Source organism: Mustela nigripes, chromosome 9 (assembly GCF_022355385.1).
Source record: "Mustela nigripes isolate SB6536 chromosome 9, MUSNIG.SB6536, whole genome shotgun sequence".
NCBI classification, from domain to species: domain Eukaryota; kingdom Metazoa; phylum Chordata; class Mammalia; order Carnivora; family Mustelidae; genus Mustela; species Mustela nigripes.
Window position 1 is genome coordinate 64,723,878 of NC_081565.1, and position 22,102 is coordinate 64,745,979.

The 22,102-nt window shown below is 44.9% G+C and overlaps 1 protein-coding gene across 7 annotated transcripts in view; it reads right to left on the reverse strand.

The window, feature by feature from the left end:
- The window catches only part of AOPEP (aminopeptidase O (putative)), a 333,646-nt gene that overhangs the window by 238,209 nt on the left and 73,335 nt on the right, over window positions 1-22,102 (reverse strand). For all 7 annotated transcript variants that reach the window (XM_059411725.1, XM_059411724.1, XM_059411728.1 and 4 more), the window contains exon 5: window positions 18,981-19,226. In XM_059411725.1, the coding sequence (XP_059267708.1) occupies window positions 18,981-19,226 (246 nt within the window). The remainder of the gene's footprint in view (window positions 1-18,980; window positions 19,227-22,102) is intronic.

The following is a 22,102-nucleotide window of genomic DNA, read 5'->3' on the forward strand; positions in this document are numbered from 1 at the left end:
CGGCACTCAGGATGCCTTTGACCATGTGGGTATCCCCTATCGAGAGGAATGGAGGGTCTGGTGCTCATCAGGAAGCGTGCACATGGCAAAATCTACAGAGCAAATGGTTTGTGTCCCACCAACGCATCCATCACGCTTTCAACAGGGAAGAAAACTGGGGAAGGTCAAAATGATATCCAGTAGGATTTGTAAATTGAGCTATTCAGTAGGCAAGCAAACTTTAAAAATAGCAAGTTGGGGGAGGCAAATTTCCCCTCACCTCCTCCCTTCTCCCTCTCACTCCTGCCTCACCAATCTGCCCTGCTGCCCCTGCCTGTCTTTGCAACAGCAGTGGAGCAGCCCTGTTTTCAAAGCCATGCTAACATCTTGGGAAATGCCAGGGCAAAATCAAAGATTCTTTGGTTGGGCGTGTAATAGAAAACTTGAAGTTGTTCCTGTTAAATAAAAACAGCCATGTTAATTTTGGTGCCATTGAAAACACAAGAAAATGCTGTTGCCAAATGGAAGGGGGGGAAAAAAGAGCTTACCAAATGGGAAGCAGTTGTATTTTCAAGACTTGAGAAGGGTACATTGCGAAAACTCGAGAGCAAAACCGAAAGTGGGAAAAGAAATGTAAAAGAATGGTTGTTTCTCTGTTTAATTCTTTTCCTCCGTCAAGGTGAAGGAATGCATCACCAATTCCCTCGAGGAGACAGGGAACTCAAGTGTCTGGGGTTCACTGCCTTGCTCTGTAAATAATGAAACATTTTTCTTGCTGGGGCGCTAAAGCTCCCCATCCCACCCTTCTGCAAATGCTCTCAATAACACTCCCATGGTTCACAGACTCGCTGAGCTACACGGCAACCAGAAAAAATATTCTGTACTCAAAATCCTGTTTTGAGCTGAATTTGACAAACGGCTGGAGGAGCATCACCGTAGTGGCAGAAATAATTTATTTTCTGGTTCCACCTGAAAGTTAGCGACTATTCCCAGCAGTGTATCCAAGTACTTCTGAGTTTTTAAATGCACTGGATGCCAAACTACACTTGCAATGATGGGTATAATTGCAAGCAACTCGCAGGAGACCATCCTTGGCTGGTTTTAACATCTTTAAGCAAAAACCAGAAAAGGAGAGAAGGAAAGGAAAGCTCAAGACCAAAGACTTTTGAAATCCTTGTTTTAGGAGCGTGGGATTCTGCAACATTGCTTTGCTGGGTGTTTTGTTTTAACTCATTTGAGAGAGAGAGAAAGAGAGAGCAGGAGCTCGAACAGGGGGGAGGGCAGAGGGAGAGGGAGAAAAGCAGACTCTCCGATGAGCCAGAGAGAGCCCCACCCAGGGCTCACTCACAGGACCCTGAGATCATGACCTGAGCGGAAATGAAGAGTCGGAGGCTTTGATGGACTGAGCCACCCAGGCGCCCCTGCTGTTGTTGTTGCTGCGATTCCAAAAAAATGTGTCATGAGAGAACTTTACTTTAACTGTAATTTGGAAGACAACTGGAATGGTGATTCCTGTCTTACCATCTCTTGCTTAAACTGGTGTCCAAACACTGGAGAAATCACAAATTACCTTCATCCCTGTAGCTATTCCTACATGCATTCTTTCCCTCACTTTATAAATAATTAGTAAATAATCTGAATGTCATCTACACGCCTGGTACTATGTAGCAGGCTGGGTTACAACTCAATGTCAGGTGAGCTTTTTATTTATTTTTTAAAATTTATTTTATATACATATTTATATATTTATATTTATATTTATATTATATTATTATATTATTTATTATTTATTTTTTTATTCCAAAGGCATGGCTTGCACAAACTGACATCTTGGCAGTGTCCCGGATTCTCCATGAGAACCATGAGCATGCAATAACCTGGGCCCTGAAACAAAATCCAAGTTAGATTTCCCCAGTTCTGAAGTTACTGTGAAATTCTCCAAATTTGAATAAATAGACAATACCTAAAAATTCACCGCCACTGGGCAGCCAACACTGTGGCTCACTCCAACCTCCTTCCTTTCTGTCTACCATGGAAACCCAGGGAAGGACCAAGGGAAGTGTCGGGGATGACATCAGGGTGGGCACTGGACACCCAAGATTCCCACGGGGAGTCCGGGTTGGGCTTACCAGGTAAGACCTCATTAGATCCTCCAGGGCATTGAGCTAAGAGGGCTAACAGTTTCTCGAAGGGCTTGAATTCGAATTCGAGGAGAATCAAAGAACTTAGAAAAGCGGTTAAATAAATGAATTTCCAGGAACACATGCAGACCAGTCTGAAGTAAGGAATGACTAACCGTGTGTTAGTAAGTAGCAAAAGAGAGCTGTAACACTCTTTAAATGGAAAACGAATCAGTGGTCCAGCACGGTTATGAAATACAAGATCTGGGAATTGGTGAATGAAATCATGGCACCAGGGAGACGTGGTTCAGGCTAGGGGCTCCATTGTCAGAGACCCGGCTTGAGTTTCAGCTATGTCACTTGGGAGGTTGAGCAAGATACGACTACTCTTTTCAGCTTCCTCATCTACAAAATACCAGTAATGTTCGCCTCCACCCTATGGCCGCTGTAGGGTTTACAAGGGACAACCCATGGAGTGTCCCAGCCCAGGGCTGGGCCTAGAATGAAGTGCTCCATAAATGAAGCCTCTAGTCATCCAGGACATACATTTTGTAGCTTCCTGCTTTGGACTTCCTGCTTTGGACTTTTCCATTTCTGGACAATAAAGAGGATTACAAAGTGATCCGGAAGAAACAAGTGACATGATTAAAGAAAAGGATCATCCATTGTGACTTTGGCAAGACTGAAATCTAAGTGAGCAAGAGTCTCACAACAAAGGCCTTCGGTTTGGGTGAAGACTGACTACTCAGAAACCAAAAACGAGCTCAAAACTATTGGGACTATCTAGCCTAGAAAAGGAAAAGCTGGAAGGTTTAGCAACAGAGCAAATAAGCAAGAAAGCACCCCATTCTTCAGCATGAGGTGACCAGCTCTTTGTTGCTGGAGTGGGGCCATGGGAGAAGGTATGTTGTTGCAGCAAGAGGAGCAAGGGTTAGCCATAAAAAAGGACTTCCTTATAATTTTCTTTTTATGAAGAGGCATTTCCCTTGGCCTTAGAGTCTGAAAAGCACAAGTCTATTTTCCATCAGATCAGGCATCCATTCGAAAGCACAGGAAAAACGACCTTCCATTGCTGCTTCAGTTCCTAACAAGATCACCACATCCTTAAAAGGGTTCAGGGGTCTTGTCAGGTAGGGGAAGTGACACAAATAACCAGCAGTTCCCCTCATGGCACTACCTGAGCCTCTGAGCCCTTCTGCGATAGTTTTCTTTGTTCCCCCTAAGTGATGACTGTCCTGCCAAACCGGGGTCACTGTATTTTGTGTGTGTATCTCTGGTAATTCCGTACCAGGGAGGTCAGCAGACTAATGCTTTTCTCTGTGTGTGTGTGTGTGTGTGTGTGGTTGCACACACACAGTGCCAAGGCCTATAGCTTCTATAAATTTTGTATCCACTAAAATGGTTACCCTTTAGAGATTAAAAAAAATTATTTGCTATGCTGATAAAGAACATTTTCTGAATTTGTTCTTTAGTGTCATGCCTTATTAAAGCTGAGATAAATCATGTCCCTTGCTTACCTCCCATTGATGTCACCGAAAAATAAATTTGATTATTGTAGCCAACATGAAACCATAATGGGGTAGCAGCCTAGGCTCTGCTTACTGTTTAAAATTGAGTTTTGGGTGATATGCTCTAGAATTATGTGGGGGGTGGCACATGGACATTCATCTGAACTTAAAAAAAAAAAAAAAAAAAAAGTTTTCAGTAACTCTGCCACAATCCAACCCATTCCTTGAGAAGACTGCAAATTTGGTCACGTTTGGTTGTTTCCATATCCCACTACTTCCATCTCCCTTTCTGGCATTTCATTCCACTTTTTCTGTTTTCAGATCATGCCTGGCCTTATGCCCAAATCTGAAGATTAAAACCATTAAAAAATCTCTGTCTTCTCAACATCCTCCTATTTAAAAAAAGACACGGCATTAGCTCTCCCCCTTCACTTTTTTACTCTACAGAGGTTAAAGAATACTTTCCCTTTTCCTCTTTCAAACTTTCTGATTTGAAACCTGCACAGCGGCATTATTTTGTAAGACTGGTTGCTGACCTTTTGGCCTGGGTTCAGCCCAGCCGCTTGCCTCCCCACCTCCAAGTCTGTGGAGTAAACACGCGGCTGCGGGTCCCTCCACCAGCTACAACCACTCACTCAACACCACAGTGCAACCCAAATAAATAAAACCAACAGCCCAAACCATATCAGTAATATTTAGTTCTTTCTCTTAACCAGAAAAATAAATGGCATTTCTTAATGCTATTTAAAAATGTCAAAAACGTACATTCATTTGGAAAAAAGAGGCTTTCTCTAAATTTCTGAAGTTACTGAGAACAGGAAGAACACAACTTCACAATTGCTGAAATTAAGAAATCTGAAGAACAACATCATTACCAAACCCCGAGAAGAGGATCATCCATTGTGACTTTGGCAAGACTGAAATCTAAGTGAGCAAGAGTCTCACAACAAAGGCCTTCGGTTTGGGTGAAGACTGACTACTCATTTCCATCCCCGCTTTTCAGCATGGTGGTTCCTCCATGCTGTGGTGAGCCTACAAAAGGGCTGATATTCGACGGCTTCTGAAATTTCTCCAAACAGAGAAGTCCTGGGGCTCCCCTGCAGTTACATCACTAGTGGGGGATAAGCAAGAGGCACGCACCTCCCTAACTCCCATGACCTGGCAGGTATATTAACAGAAGTTTTGTGCATTTACGGACTCAAGATGCACAAAGCCCTCCATGCAGTATTGTTGCCAACAGTAAAACACTGGGCGAAAAAACACAAAGACCCATATTTTGGAAAAATAAACAGAGAACATCCTCAGAACAGAACACCATGCCACTAAATCAAAAAGAAAGGGGGTGGGGGAGAGAGAAAGAGAAAGAGAATTCACTAAGACTTAGTAAAAAGAAGCCCAGGCTGTAATGTTACGTGATGAAAGACACAGAGTAAACAGCGTGTGTGCTCTGCCTCCTTTTGTGTAAGAAAAGGAGGAGGAGTAAAATCTATATAGTTTTATGAGATATTTATTATTGCATTTGCATGAGGAGACATAGGAAGTTATATAAAAAGCTAATAAAAGTACCTAAGGAATGAAGAATAAGGTAGATGGGAACAGAGGTAAGGAACAAAAATAGGAAAACAATTTCACTAAAGAAACTTATAATTCAAAGGCCCTTTAAGGTTGATTGCTCTGCCCAAGTGTCTCAAGTCAATCCCATTCTGGCCTACAGGAGCATCTCAACCAACACAGGTGCTTACTATTTACAACACGCTATGTGTGCTTCTGGGAGAGGGCCCTTGGGAAGGCAGCCTGAGCAGGGCTGGCGTTCAAATCAGAGCGGAGCAGGACGTCACCCTGCCCCCCCCCCCCCCCCCCCCCCCCGCCAAGGCTCGTGCCCCTCCATCTTGGCCTTCTTCCTGATGCGGAGCCTGTCTGGCTCCATTCGGAAGCGGCAGGTGTGGTGACACAGGGTTTCTCTGGAAGCTTCCATCACCCAGTCCTTTTAAGCACAGGTCAGACAATGCCTCTGAAACCACCAAGAACAAATCAGACACAGCTGCCTCAGGAGGGGACAGGGCTCCATCTCTAACCCATACATGACAGGGTAGGAGGTCAAGGTCACAGATGCAGAGTTCTGGGGGGGCTTGGACAGTCCAGGTGGTATCCCAAGTCCCCAGATGACTAGGAACTCTTTTACATGTAGAAAAGGAACTAAGAAAGGCATCTGCTGCCTTCTTTAATTTTTTTTTAATGGAGGAGGTGGGGGGGGGTGGAAAAGTTTGTATGTAAACTACTAAAGTTCAAGCTACATCCTTAAAGGAAGAGCCAACAGGAATGCGCTACTCTAAAATGCTCCTTCACTGAATTGAGAAATTCCATTTGTACAGTCTGAGTAATCTGGACTCAGTGACTTTTCGTAACAAACCATTCATGTTTTCATGCTACCATAGTAACCTGTCATACCTATTTTTATTTTCTGCCTGGAGCTATTATTTCAGAGAATCTTGGACATTCTAGGTTGGTAGGGACCTCAGAGTTTGTGATCCACGCTAATAAACAGCCAATCTCGGGTGGTTCTGGACTCACAAAACTACCACATTTCTCCAAGCTTGCTGAACAAGAGACCAGTATCTGCCAAGAGCCTACGATGTAGCTGGTATGTTTCACATGATCATATCTAATGCAAACATGAGTCTCGGTGGTGAGCAGTCCTAGAGATTTTCACAAATGAGTAACTGGGCTGAGTTTTCACAAGTCCATGGCACAGCTGCACAACACCCAGTCTTTCTCACTCTGAAACCTGTGTCTCTTCCTATCATCTTACATGGCATCCCGACAGGAGGAAGGACTGATAGAGGCTCTGAAAAGCGGCCACAGCACGATGGTTCAAAAGGCTAACCAAGGAGGAAAAAACCAAAGGAAAGGATAGGAAGTGCACTCCACTGGCTGGGGCTTGCCCTTGCTTCGCTCACAACCCATGCATGCTGGGGTCTACATGTTTCTACTCCTCAGCTCCAGCAAACAATCCGTCATTAGAATCCACTTGCCCTATGCCTCTAAGGCCAAGAGTCAGAGGCCTCGACCCTGATCCTGGCTGTCAGCACCTGCTGAGATTCATCACCCCACAAGATAAACTAGGGGGCTGAACAGAAAGCAGAGCTTGCCCTGCCTGGGCGATGGAAAATCACGGCAGGGCCTAGGTGGAGAGCCTCTCTAGGCAGGAGGGATTCCACAGGGAGAGCCAAGGCTGGGCTGGGCTGGGCTTGAAGGAAACTGGGCCATGGCCGGGCTGAGAGCTTGTCTGGGAGGTTCAGATGAGGGAGAACATACATGAAGACCGTCTAAGCTGTGAAGAGTCGCACAGGTCGCATCACCACTAATGAACTGGGAGGAAAAGGATCCTGAGAAGCTCAAAGCCACTATTCTCTTTCCTTTTTTTTTTTTTTTTAAGACTTTATTTATTTATTTGACAGAGAGAGAGAGACAGAGAGAGAGGGAACAAAAGCAGGAGTGGGAGAGGGAGAAGCAGGCCTCCTGCTAAGCGGGGAGCCCGAGGTAGGGCTTGAACCCAGGGCTCTGCGGTCATGACTGAAGCCAAAGGCAGATGCTTAACGACTGAGCCACCCAGGCACCCCATGACTCCTTTTTCCAATCCTAGGTCTAATGCTGCTTTTGTTTGTACAGGTGAAAAAGAAGGAGCCCTTGTACATTTGTCAGGACCCTGGATTTTAATGACAGAAACTCAACTCAACCAGCTTGGACCAAACAAAGCCCTGTTTCGTGAAGGTTCACAGACCCATGGGAAGAGCAGGGGATGTGAATGCCATGCCTCACCCATATTTCTGCTTCTCTTCCATTCTCAGAGACCCAGTCCAGTCTCCCACACCATACACTCCTCAGCCTCTTCTACCCCTCATTTCCAACTGGGACTTGTGCCAATCTTAAGTAACAGGGTCCTGGTACACAGGTGCCCCTGTGGCAGTGTGTGGGAAGTGTGCATGGCAAGCGTCCCCAGGAGGGAGACGGTGTGATGCACTACCAGGGCCTGGGAAGATTCCAGAGGTCTGAGGAGGACAGGCTGACAAGCACTGGTCTCCTCTTGGATCCTGGGTCAGATCTCCGTTGAGACTCCCTCCCCTGCTTCCTCCCGCCACCTCTGTGAACACAGGCGCGCGTGGCAATGTCGGTTAAGTCGCTAGATCTGGGCCTATTTCTTTCAGACCTTGAAGGAAGTCTTACAAGAGTGATAAGATATACATTTGGACACGAGAACAAGCACCTTCTCTGTCATCTCTTCTTTTAGAAATACAGAATAGACTTCCTTCAGCAACTTGGGGCCTTAGACATGGATGCCAAGGAAGAGGCACTGCCTGTAAATCTCTTATCTGTATTCTCGAATAACTTGAAAGTAAAGAGCCATCATCTCTATTCTCGAAGAACTTGAACTATCCTGGCACTGGCTGAACCCAAAGGTCTCCTTGCGTCCATTCACTCTTCTCACCCCAACTTTCCAGCACCACCATATACGGCTCAGAAAGCAGAGGGGACACTCAAGCTTGAAAAAGATAAATTTCAAACTGAGGTGACCCTGGACCACATAGGTAAGGTCAAAATCATTCCCAAACCTATTTCCCCAGACAGCACTGAGGCTGAGGAGGTGTCCCCGCCCCCTACCCCAGGGAAACTGGTTACCAGAAGGGGAAAGGGGCTGGGCGGGAGGGTCCTGGAGGCTGGCAGGCTTTCTGGGCCCGGTTTTCTACGGTGGCCTGGGGCCTGAGCCCCCTACCAGGCAATGTGCCCTGCTGAGCTCTGGGGCCCATAATTTCCTGATTGCTTGCAGCTCTGCAAGAAGATATCAAAGCCAGGAAGAAATGGTTTGAAGGCAAACAGAGGGGTGAGAGAGCAGGGAAGGTTGATTGGGGGATGGAGAGAGTCTGGAGGGGATGGAGGGGAAGGGGGGTAGTGGGAAGGGCCTGAGGGCAGGGAGGGTTAGGCCCAGGGAGAAGAGAAATCAGAATTAAATGAAAACAGCACTTGTAGCTGGGCCCCCTCCGTAAAGTCCTGCCATGCATGCGTTAACCCTCCAACGATGAAAACAAAATCCAGGGACCTGGTGCCTGCCTGCTGGGGTACATAAAGCTTAGGGGATATAATATCTTCCAGGTGGGTGTGCCCAGGAGCACACAAAGGTGCTTGACAGGTCGTTTAAAACTGACTGTCAAGGTCAAAACAACACCACCTGCAGGTAAAACTAAAATGTCTTCATCCATGCCCTCCTTTGGGCTCTCTGTTGTTGTTTGTTTTAAACCAAGGCACAGTCTGAGCGGCAGACAAGCCTGACAACTGTTCAAACATATGTACGTGCAACTTATTAGCTTGCAAATGGAGGTATCTGGAGGCTAAAAACAGGGGTGGGGGTGGGGGGACCAAGTTAGCTGCCATTTCCGAGGGGGCAAGGGGAGGGGGTGTTGGCTGTGAATGTCTGGGCTGGAGGATGAAGGCCTTCATCCACGGAGCGCGCTCCTGATGCGGTATTTGGAAATGCTGTTTTGCACGGATGGGGCACTGAGCAGAGGCGGTTATTATGAAAGGAAGGGGCCCTTGCCCTTGAGATCTGTTTATTTTGCAATTAACCAGGAGGAAGAGAGGCCCCTTCTGAACCTTCTGCTTGCGGGCCTAAAATTTAAACGCCCACTGCCTGGGCGGAGTATGCTGCCCAAGGAGTACAAGAAAATCCCAGGCTTATGATCTAACTAGCCCTTACATCAAAAAGAAAATATACGTGGATGTAAATTGCCAAATGAAATTGAATCACCTCCACCCCTGTTCAACATAAAAACTCAGACCTAATTAAATCAAAGAATGTTAAAGCTCTAAGACACTCACAGGCAATTCCAAATCAGCCCCTGACTTTTTCAAAGGAGAAAACTGGGCCAGGGAGGAAGACTTGCCTGGGGTCCTGGCCTGTCACTGGGCCCAGCCCTTCAGGAACACATCCTCCTTCAGAGTAACAGACAAGCAAAGAGCATCACCACGGAGCTTCCACACCATCCTCTTTTCTCAATCTGACAGTCTCACCTGAGAGAAGATGGCAGGGTACAGAGTCTGAGAGTCCCCAGGAAGATAGTTAACCTGTTCAGAGGTGCGCCCTCCACAAAGTCACCACCAAACACACTGCCCTCTAACACCTTAGCAAAAGCACGGGCATGGAAGTGTTAACATTGCAGATGCCAAGATCCTGCTGCTCACCCACTGAATCAGAGTCTCCATAGTGGGACACGGGTTCAAGGGATCCTGGGTTCTAGCACATCCATTGGGGTATAAAAAGAGGTAGAAATTCTTAAACTTTTTTCCCCCTCTGGGTGCCCTGGTGGCACAGTTGATTACGTGTCCAACTCTTGGTTTCAGCTCAGGTTGTGATCCTGGGCTCGTGGGATCGAGCCCTGTGTTAGGCTCTGGGCTCAGTGAGGCATCTGCTTGAGATTCTCTCTCTCCCTCTACCCCTTCCGTTCGTGCTCTCTCTCTCTCTCTCTCTCTCTCTCAAAATTGAAATTGAAATTGAATCACCTCCACCCCTGTTCAACATAACATTCAACACGTTCTTTAAAAATACTTTTTCTCATCCTTCTAAATTTCTATTTTTGTGTGTATTTTGTAGTGTGCCCAGGAAATTAACACTGTACTAAATGTATACAACTTATGAACACATAGAACTATCTGGAAGGGGTGACTATTCAAAAAAAGATGTATAATCAGAAAAGCATGGGGCCTCCTGCACTGTGGGCCCATCTTCCTCACTGTGATAAATGTAGGTCCTTGCCAGGCCTGACACATGGCGGCCCTTCAAGTAACACTGATACCATGAAAGGTCGGCTGTACAGCAGACTCCAGGCTATTTTGGAATAGAATCATTTCTCAAAGTTTGTTTTAGGGGTTGGTTTCTTCAAGACCATTATGGTCCCATGGAAGCCACACTACCAAGGGGGGGATCCCTGGGCATGGCATACAGAGGAATAGTGCACCTTCTTCTGGCCCTGCCCTCAAAAGGCACACATACACCAGGATATTAAATCAGGATAATAAGGATATTAAAGGCTTTCTTAGAAGTTCTCCAGCAAAGACTCCATTTTAACTGTTTAATCCATTCATTTCCTGAATTAATTAAGCCACAGTTCCTTTTCCCGCATTATTAACATTCCATAAAACTAGTCTTCCTTGGAACCTGCTGCAGAAAACCCCTATTCAGACTAAAGGTTTCCTATTTCCTTTCAGCCACAGAATCATCAGCACTCATCACACCTGCCCACTGAAACGCGTCTACCGAATGAATTCCTGGCTTTGCCTATCCAGCCCTTTCCAACTGCCGGCTTTCCATAGCACGTTCAGAAATGGCACATGTGTGGGAAAAGCCAGAAACTGCAGCTGGCTCACTCTCAGAGTAGGTCCTCAGGGTCTCTTCTCTGAGGAGACCAACTCAAAAATAAGGATCTGCCAACCACAGTCCCCACAACTCATCAAGCTGGCTTCTGGGGAGCAAAGGCCGGGAGTGGGTCCCCAGGATCACAAGAGCACCACCCTCTCCTCCTCACCACCCCAAGTCCTGGCCGGGGAGCCCTAGTATCATTCACACTCTCCTGAAAGGGAATTCTAAGATTTCCATTTTATGCTGAGAAGGGGAGGTGGTTATTTTCAGCAAGCTAACTGGGAAAGCGAAGGGCAGATTTGGCATTCTGTCTTCCCGGAACAATGTCTAGACTTTCTGAGGAGTCACCTCTATAAATAGCATGGTTAGTTAACCAAGAAATAGAACATGTTCTCCTCTGAGCTCCACTCAGGTTAAATCAGGGTGAACTTTTGCATTATACCTGCAAATCCCACAAAGTAATCAATTTCTTAAAAAGTAATCCATTTTTTTAAGGCACGCTTCCTCACATCTACGGCCTTTTAAGGTGAACATTACTTTTTAACAAAATGTAGCTGCTACCCTCTTCCAGTTACATTTCAGAGGTGGGGTCAAGTGACAAGGCAATTTCTCACCCACTTGATGCCCACAGGCCTCTGTGGCTCAGATGTCAGGGGGTTCCAGGTACATATGGGCTGTGATACAACAGAGGCAATGTTTCCACCGAGCAGAGCTATTCATACACTGTACCTTGCTTGAGGACTGTTTCCAGAGTTGGTGTTTTCCCCCAAAGGAGTCTAGCCTTCAAAGAAATACGTACACAGCTCGGTGCCCACGTATATATATAACACGGTCCAGAAGCTGGTAGCATTTTCTCCCTCTGCGTAGTGGCCTGAAGAGTGAGAACGCACAAGATTGGGAATATTCCAATTCAGGCAACTTTGCGCATTGAATTCCATTGTTCTTTCTCACCCACAGAGTGGATGTTCTACTCAGTAATAATGCTTCTGTGGAGAAGTAAGTGGGAGGGGGGAAAATAAAAGGCTTTTCTTTGCAATGGAAAAAGGGAAAGGTAGTGCGTGCCGACTGGCCATCTCGGGCTCAAGGGCTGGAAGAGATTAGGGGCCTATGGAGAGAAGAAGATTACAAATGTAGGCAGAGGGATGATTGCTTCAGGAAGGCCTTTCAAAGGCCTGACAACTTCTCTTGAAGGATGGCCCCAGCAGTGTTCTCTGAAGGTAGGACTGTCAGTCTATGTGTGTGGAGAACAGTTCAAAGAAAACAAAACACTTAAGCATAATCTTTCAGAGCGTGAGGAATCATGGCGTAATGACGATAAAATGCTACTTCTGGGTCTGACAAGCAGCACAGCTGTTAGATGGCAAGAAGAAGATTCTGGCTAAGCCAAAAGCTGTGAGTTCACTCTGCTGTTGTTCCAACAGAATAGAGAGGGAGACGGAGCCTGGCCCCAGCATATTCATGTGATCCAAGAATTTGCCTGGTACCCAGATTCTGTGGCTGCCTCATGCTGAGCCCGTGGTGAATGCTGATCTTCATGTAGACTCCATGACACTATGATTTCCATGGACAGACCCTGAAGTAAACACATAAACCTCAGAGAGGGTTACAGAAAACATTCGCTTGGGCGCCTGGGTGGCTCAGTGGGTTAAAGCCTCTGCCTTCGGCTCAGGTCATGATCTCAGGGTCCTGGGATCGAGTCCCGCATCAGGTTCTCTGCTCAGCGGGGAGCCTGCTTCCTCCTCTCTCTCTCTCTCTCTCTGCCTGCCTCTCTGCCTACTTGTGATCTCTCTCTGGCAAATAAATAAATAAAATCTTAAAAAAAAAAAAAAGAAAAAGAAAAAAAAGAAAACATTCGCTTAAGTCTGAACCCCAGATACCAACAGCCATCCCAGGATGAGGCCCTTCTACATCTTTCTCTGTGTTGCTGGCTCTACATGACATAGGGACATCATAGACCCTCCTGCCCCTGCACCACAAAGAATGGATCATACGTCCACCTTCGCCCTACCTGCCTCGCTCAGTATAAACTGGTATTGTCAAAACTAAAGCCAGGGACTCTCAGGGTCCCAGAAGAAGGTGACCTTAGGAATACCAGTTTCTGGTAAAGAAAGAAAAACACAAGGACCTTCTCTATAAGATAAAGACACACGAGAACCTTCTCTGTAAGATAGGAGGGAAATAAAAGTCAGATAATTTTCCCAAGAAGAAAAATAGAGACCAAAACCAAAATGGAGACATGAACCCAAACAAAGTGACAAAGGGGATGCTTGTGAGTTCAGCCTCCCGGTATGGCCCTCACTACTCCCCCACGTGTTCATCACTACAGCAGTGGCAGGGGTGCCAGTAAACAAAGAACAAGAATCTTGCAGGAAAAAGAAAAGGGTGGTATGAGCTGCTTTCTATCATTCACACCCACCTACTTGAAAAACACAAGAGAATTACTCTCGAAAACAGCAGAACGAAATGCCCCTTCAAAATATTTCTGAAAACAATCCATTCGGAAAGAAATTTAAGAATTTGGGAGTTTGAGAGACAAAGAGCAATCACAAAGAAACAAAACCCACAAGTAGACAACTCCCCACCCCCACCCCAAATCCTTAGCACGTCAGAGAGAGGAGAGCTGGCAACTCTTGGGAAGAGAAAGGTACACTTGTTCATGGCTCAAATCAGATTCCCAAAGGAGAGAATCACTACGGTTGCATCCTGCATTGAAACCATGAAGTCACAGGCCCCCGAAAGTAAAGGACTGTTTAAAAATATGGCATTTTCAGTCTGTTGGGGGGTGGGGAGACAAAAACTTCACGTAGAAGCCAACAAAGAACAAGCACAGAAAAATTCCCAAAGCTGTGAAACCTTACTACTTAAGATAATGACAGAAATTTATGACTGCTTCCTTTCCCGGCAGAAAGGAGCACAATTAGAAGGCTGCAAACAACAGGCCTTTTGTACCAGCATGTTATGTTTTGCTTATTCTATTACACATTGGCTGGGAGATAAGAATAAACAGGACAACACCCTGTCTAACCCCAGGAGGAGGGGGCGGAGGGAAGCTGGTGACGGTCATTCTTGGGCGTGTATGTGCACACCGTTCATTCCCAAATCGAGGTACTTGAGAAAATTGTGCCTACAACAGTCAGGAACTAGTCTAAGCACCCAGAAGCCTTTTATTGCACAATCACATCTTTTAGAACAAGCCACGTATAATAGGGAGCTTCACAGTCTTTCATTGCTGCGAAGCCCAATGAAGGTACTTAAGTAATTGATGATTATTTCTCTCTGCTCCCTATCAATCCTATTTGTGCTCAGTCTTTGAGAAACTTAAAAATTAGAATGAGCAATCATAGAAACACTGCCTCCCTCCCCATGACCCACCATGTCAGAAAAGCTGGGAAGGAATCCTTCAGCTGCTAGCGGGGAAGGAAAACATGGAGCCCTGGGCCTGCTTTCTCCCTGCTCCCCAAATGGAGAGCTGCTGGTCCTTGCACCAGGAGCTCTGAGGCTCCTGCAGTGGCGAATTCTGTTCAAGGACAGCAGTTGCTAAGCCAAGGCAGGTTCTCACCAGCCAATCACAAGATGGTATGGCACTGCTGGTCCTCTAACTGAGAAAAGACTTGGCCTCTCTTGCGACCCTCTCCCCATAACACCTGATGGCCTGGAACCACCAATCCTCGCTCAACCGCTGCCATGTCTCACTCTCCTTGTACTGGTGCACAGGTGGTTCGGTGACTTAAGACCTGAGGGACTGTGGGACCTCCTGGCACCCAAAATTGGGAGTGTAAGGAAGGAACTAAGAAAAGTCACTCTAAAAGCTCGTTGCCCTCCAGCCACGCTGCCCTTCTTTCTGCTCCTCCAGCCCATCTCAGGGGTTCCCACTTAGAGGCCTTTGGACCTGAACTCCCTCAGCCTGGGTTTTCTTTTCCCCCAGATTGTTAATGAGGCTGGCTCCTTTCTGTTCTTCAAGTCTCACGGTACCTGCCACTCTTTAAAGAAGCCTTTGCCCGCCACCACCCCAGACCCTAACAACCACTCTGTCACTGACTTGGTTTTTATTGTTCAAAGTATACATCTTAGTTCCTGATTTTAAAGTACACAATTCTCTCCCCTGACTAGTACTAAGTTCCGTGATGACAGAGATCGCATCAATCTTGTTCTCCCCTGCAGACTCGGCATCTTAAATCCTACCTGGCACACACAGTATGGGCTTAATAGAAATTTACTGGACGGATGAATAGATGAATAAATAAACAAACAATGAACAGACGAACAAGACAATCTGGTATGAAACCAGTGGAAAAACGAGTCAAAGCAGAACTGTCACCTAATGTCTGCCACGCTGCCACTTTTTTTTTCCCCCACAATTTTTCAATTGTGAAAATTGTGAAGCTACTGATGAATGGTAGAGTTGGGAAGTAGAGTCACAGAAAACACAGCTTTTTTTTTTAGTCAATGCTCTAGACATAAAACCGCTCTGAAATGATTTGCAGGAGATTCTTGAAATTCAAACAGAGGAAGGGAAAAAAAACCAATGTATTTGGATGTCAGCAAGGTAGTTCTGCCAACCTAATTATGCCCCGTGACATGTAATTGTGAGCTGCTGAAAGACAAATGGTGAAGCAAAGCATTTATTATAAACACGAAAGAGGTAAGACTGAGGTGTTAATTTTTAAGCAACTGTCATAAATCTGGTTCCAGGATATTATTCCATTAACATTATTATTATTATAACAAAGAACGTAAGCATGATGATGAGCTCCTTTCATGTATTTCTCAATACCTGGGAAATGAGGCTCACTCATCCATCCCTAGCTGAGACACCTGAGAAACTACAAGAACACAATGAAAATGGAAGAATGCTGATTATATCAACATGAAGAGAGTGTGTCTATATGTTCTGGAGATTCACATAAAATGCATTCATATCTTTGGCTAGACACCATATTACTCAATTGAAAAAAGGTACACTCCACAGCTCCTTATATGGCAGACTCGGCCTCCATGGAAGGTACAAACAAAACGAAACAAAAGCAAAGAGCCTACATGCACTAAATGAGAAAATTACAGACTAGAACTAGTCGGTAGTGTCTTAAAGGCAAACTAGGGATTTTTTTCAGAATCAGAACAGAATGAAAGTATCTCTACCCTGGAACAGTGATTAAAAAAAGGAAGGGTGAGGTTGATAAGTCGATCCTCTTATACAAAAAGGTGACCAAAAAACAACATGCAGTCTTGAAAGATAGTCTAGTTACTATTATGTTGGAAAAGCATTCCAAGTTCTAAAACGCTGTCTTTTTGTCATTTACCTGCTGATAAACTGATTGGTCATTATCATACATTCAAATTATACAAGTGTGTTTCTCGCCACTCTATTGAAATATCAGAATCGGGCTCCAAAGAGAGAGGAGAGTTTTATGCTTAGCCATACAAACTCTGATGTGTAATATTTAAAACACAGTGAGATCTTTATGGATGTCATCCAAAAATTTAAAAAATTCTTCAAAATGGTCACTAACAATTTACCCACTTTAGTTCATGTGGGAATGTTTAATGCCATTCACCGAAAATGAATACTACACTGGTATAAAATGGTATTCATTATGATTAAGACCTAATCACTAAAGAAGTCCAGAGGTATGGAATTTATGATCTTGCATACATGTTTACAAAATGTGTACTCGGCAAAAAACCATTTAATCTACCAAGAAATCCTTTGATCTCTAGTGCATTACAATGAACAAAAACAATGACAAGTTTCAGTACGGAGGTCTTTTGGGATGGCTCCTACTAGACTTGGGATTTTTCTGTTCCTGTTTAGGGGACAGAGCTGACCTATAAGACTGTCATTTTTTGTTCCAGCTTTGCTTTTACAGAGCCCTAAGCAAAACCCTGACCATAAATAAGGCAGCAGGGCCCCGGGAGCCAGCTGAGTCATAAACCCCACTCAATCGCATGTGGCTCAAGGTGTTGGGATCCCTAGAGAGTCAAGCCAAGCAAGTGGAATCAATTTAGGCCCCAGTTAGGAAAAACAGAGTGCTTCTCCCCTCCCCCGACAGTCCCCCCTCTGCAGAGGAAGATACCACAATCCCCCTCCGCAGCTCAAATATGGGGAACAGTAACTAAGCCCAGGAAAACATCTAGACCAGGGCAGACTACTCCACAGTCTAAAATGGAAGAAAAAAATGGGAGGAAAATGATATTTGACAACCAACCACAAATTTTTAAATGTACGGTTCTTCTGTTTTTAAGCATAAAAGCAGTCTTGTTGCTGCTGAGTTATTATCACCATATTTTCTGACATTGGTGCCCAGTACCATTTGGCCTTAGGGTTCTTAGGCTTCTTACTTTCAAAATACAGAGTTAAGCATGTTTAAGTCACTTTAAATATCCCAAAAAGCAGCAAACCCACTGCCTACCTGCTTGGGCACGCAAAGCTGCAAAGAGAGGCTTTGCAGAATGGCCCGCAGGTCAACAAATTCTGGTTTTGGCAGACTGCTCTTGGGAAGGAGCTACAGAAAATGAGGTCCTCTGTATGAAAAATACTCTGCCTCTGGTTCCCTCAGGTCAGAACTTAGAACTCTTAGTAAACATGCCCTGAAAAACTGCGACTCTCATCAAGTGTTAAAAACTCCCAAATAAACACAGCCCCTCAAAACTGGGTACAAATGAGAAACATTTAATGAACAACCCTTTCTTCGCCAATAATTCTGCTTAAATTAAGTCCAGCAGACTCTTCAAAGGGACCAAAGAAGCCCCCTTGTTAAGACAGATTCTATTTATAGACATCCCAAACAATACTGATGCACATTACCAAATATATATAATTATCTTAGTTTCTACATTCCCATTATCTTCATAAATACAGGATAAAAATCAGCCTAAATGACTTTCTCAGACCTCCTCAAGGATTAAGAATAGCCAGCCAGCTTTAAAAAGTATACATATGTAGTAAAGATCAAAAGCAAATGTTCTGGTCAGTTCTTTTCTACGCATGGGTTTTACGAAGAATGTATGCAGTTTTCAGGGAAAACACCACAAATGACAGCTGTTCAAACGCATGGAAATTAATTGGCAGCAGGAATTTCCTTGACTAATAGGGAAAAACTTAAAGTCACATGCTTTGATGAGCCTATTTTTCCTATCCTTAGTAAAGCATATTCGCTGTTAATGATTAAGATTTTCAAACAGAAATATAACTGAGTAAAATCCTGAGTACATAACAAGTAAAATGCTGAGGGGAAATGCAGGTATCTATTACTGAATGAAAAACAGCATTAATGAATGAGTTTTAGATGAAAATAATATAAAGGGGAAGGTTCAACTTGCATGTCTTAATCTTCCATGAGAGCAAAACTGAGATAACAGTAAGACTAATGCATTTATTATATTAAATAATAGTAGCAAGACAAGTGACTCCTCTCACCTCCCCCCCCCCCCCCAGTAAGCCATCTGCTTTGAGCTGTTTTTCCAGCAGTGGTGATGGATTTACACTGATCCATCCACAGTCTCTCTGACACAGGGGCTCTCAAGTCATTGCCCTTGTGACCAATGGCGAGAATGGATGAGACAGCTGGTCAGGATTAGGTGAGCTGCCTGTGGCCCTGGAACTAAGTTGTGTGCTCTGCCCAGCTATGACCTTGGGCTCATTAGCATTATGCTCTCACCACCTAAGCTAACCAGCCACTCATCAGCCACGATCCAACATACTTCACTCTGCGGGCACAATGTGTTTTTAATCCGGGCAACAACACGAGCTTTTTATTTTCAAGGCAGTTGATTGAGCCCATGACACGTAAGGGCTCCCTCCCATGTGGTGGAGTCCACACACAAACCACCTCTCAAGGCAGCAAAGAGATGTCCAAGCATGGCCACCCTAGTCAAATGGCAGCTCTGACAGAGCTCAGGGAAAGCAGAAAATCATCAAAGAAATTCCGAAGCATGTAATCCTAGTGCCACCATGGCACAACATACCTGGCCATCCCCAGACTCGGGAAGTTGGCAGGAACAATGAGGATGTCCAGCCTGGAGAACGGGTGTGTTCCCAGGACAGAGTGCGCTGCCGAGAGGCAGGGAGGGATCAGATGCAGGAGGGTCTCTTGACAGGCATCTTGGAGGCACAGTGGGGCAAAGACCCGATGAGGAATAATTTCCTGGGTGGTAGCAGAAAGATTCTGGAAGCGGCAGGGGTACTCCACGTGACCACAAATGCCAACATACCTGGGAACGACATGAAATGAAGAGATGCGCTTTATGGTAAATCAGGTTTATTCTTGTTGCCATTGAGGTGAGCAACTCTCGCAGATGTGCACAACTTCTAAGAGACAGTGGCTCAGATGGGCTCACAATCCAGGCAGTTCAATTGTATTCTTGCCTTGTCTGTTTCTGTGCAGCAGTGAAAACCTATTGGTCGAAATACTTTTTGACATGCTGAAATTCTGAGTAGCTTCAATCTAAGCTAAGTGAAAGCAGATTTTACGACTTATTTTAGAATAACAGGGGAAAACCCTTCAATACTCAAAACAACGAAAACAACCCCCTCTTGAAAATAAAACGTAAAATTTCTGCCCTCAGAAATGTGCTTTTCAAATATCACGTGGAAAAAAAAATCTCCAAATCAGAAACAATTCGTAACTCAGAACGTTAAGGATGGTTCAAAGCCAAATTTGGGATCCCATTCTGGAATATCCTAGAAAAAAATATGTGGACTCAGGAAGAATAATGAACCAAATGAGAGGATAGGTTTCAACTTTTCAAAAGAACACAACCCATTTTACTAAAAAGTATCTAGGCGCTCTTACTAAAGGCCATCAGAAGTTGTGTTCTTAGGGAATAATACGGAGGCATTCTTGAAATGACACTTTTCCCAGTGCTCTTTCGGTACAAATGGAACAGAATCAACCTTTTAAGAAACAGATCAGAGCCCAGCCGGTACCATCCAAGCCGCCAGTTATTCTGTCAAAGGTGGAGCTGAACAAGAATTCCTAGAACCTGACTCATAGGCCTCCAGAGAACTTATCTACCCGCAGAAACCCACATCAAAGGGAACTCTCTTTTTTGGCCTGTTAACACATCCTTTATTCAAACACAATGGAAAGCCCCTCTAATTTTAATTTACAAATTATAATTCTAACTACCAGTGCTTGTTGGAGTCACAGCACAGTGAATAATGAGAAACCTTAAAATGTTGGCATGTCCCAAGAGGGGCGCACCACAACAATAACTCCTCTCCAGATTTCTGAAGTGCCTTTCACTCATCCAAGGCCAGCACTGCCCAAGAAGATCCACATAACTATGGAGATTAGACGTGCCCTCCCCCAGCCTGGTGTGTAGAACAATGGCTTCCAGCACAGAGACATTTCACGCCTGGTGAGTGTAAGAAAAATGGTAACAAACTGACCATTCAATGGTAATGACTGACATCGAATGCTAGCCAATACCCCTGGACTGATACCCTTGCTTTATGGAGAAAGTTGAGGCAAGGTGTCCGCTGGTAAACATTTAACTGAAAGTTAAATGTTGCAAATGTCTACCCCATGACAAGTACTCAAAGGTCTCATGAAGCCATTTATTGAGTTAACCACCTAATATATTTACATAGCTGTATAATGGGCGATAATAATTTAAGCTCACACTCTACTAAAAAACTTCCATAGCACATGAAATAATGGAGAGGCTGCAGGTGTGGAGGCATCTTCAGAACAAAGCTGAGGCTTAAGTTTAAATTCTATCAAAGCACAATTTCGCAAAGAGGCATTCCACGGGCCTATCTAGAAATGCATCACGGGGCCACTATTTCTTGCAGCCAAGAGAGGTCAGAGAATAGTTGGAGGTATAACAAAAAGTCAGTTTGAGGGGCACTGGGTGGCTCAGTCTGTTGAGCACCTGGCTCTTGATTTCAGCTTGGGTCATGATATCAGGGTCGCACTGGGCATGGGGCCTGTTGGGATTCTCTCTCTCCTTCTCCCTCTGCCCCTCTCCCCTCCCCAGCTCAAGGGCTCACACTCTCTCCCAAAAAAAAGCCAATTTGTTGAAGAGAAAAGGTGAGTTAAATTCTCTCTGGACACAGATGGCTCTAGCTAGGGGAATGAAGGTTACTCCAGCTAGGTGTATTAGTACCGTTTTTCATGATCAAAGCCTGGGAGAAAATGCGGGGCTTTAACACAATCAAGCTATGGATAAGTGAGACCATTAAGGCTCCCAATAAAATGGAAGTGGCACACGGGTGGCTCAGTCAATTAAGCATCAGACTCTTGATTTCGGCTCTGTTCATGATCTCAGGGTCCTGAGATGGATCCCAGCATCAGGCTCTGCACTCAGCAGGGAGTCTGCTTGACATCTCTTTCTTGCCCTCCGCCCCTCCCCCACCCCCGCCAGCTCACGTGCATGTGATCTCTCTCTCTCTCTCTCTCAAATAAATAAGTAAATAAATAGATAAAATCTTTTAAAAAATGGAAGTGCCATCAGGAAAGATGACACAAAGGTTCTGACGTCAGGATCAGGAGAGCTGGGCTTAGTGCTGTTCTCAGATGGGCTAACTGTGATATGAGGCAAGCCCCCCACTACTTGCAGTCTCTTTCTTGTCTAACGTGGCCTCACAAAAATGGCTGCAGGGGCAGGGGAGGAATTGATTAGAGGGAACTTAGTAGGTGCTGGAATGTTCTCTGTCAGTTTAGGGTGTAAACAATGGTCAAAGACTCATCAAGCCAAATGCTTAAGATCTGTGCATTTTAGTATATGTTAATTATACTTTAATTAAAAACAAACCAAAAAATGGTTTCTAAGGCTTCTTCTGGCGCTGCGACTCTATGGCAACTCTCCACATGAGGCCGTCGCCTCTCTTCATGCCAACAGCCTTGTTCCTGAAGTGGTGAGGGAATACTGTACATTTATAATGTCATGAATAGTCCCCCATGAAGCCAGAATTAACTCAAAGATGCTTCCTTTCCCACTAACCTTCAGCTGTTCATTTCTGTGTCTGTGCCCACTCCAACCTACTCGCAGTATCATCAGCAAATCAGACATTTGTAAATCACTATTCCCTATGCCTACACTCGTAATCAGGGTAAATATTGTAATAGTTAAGATTAATAATA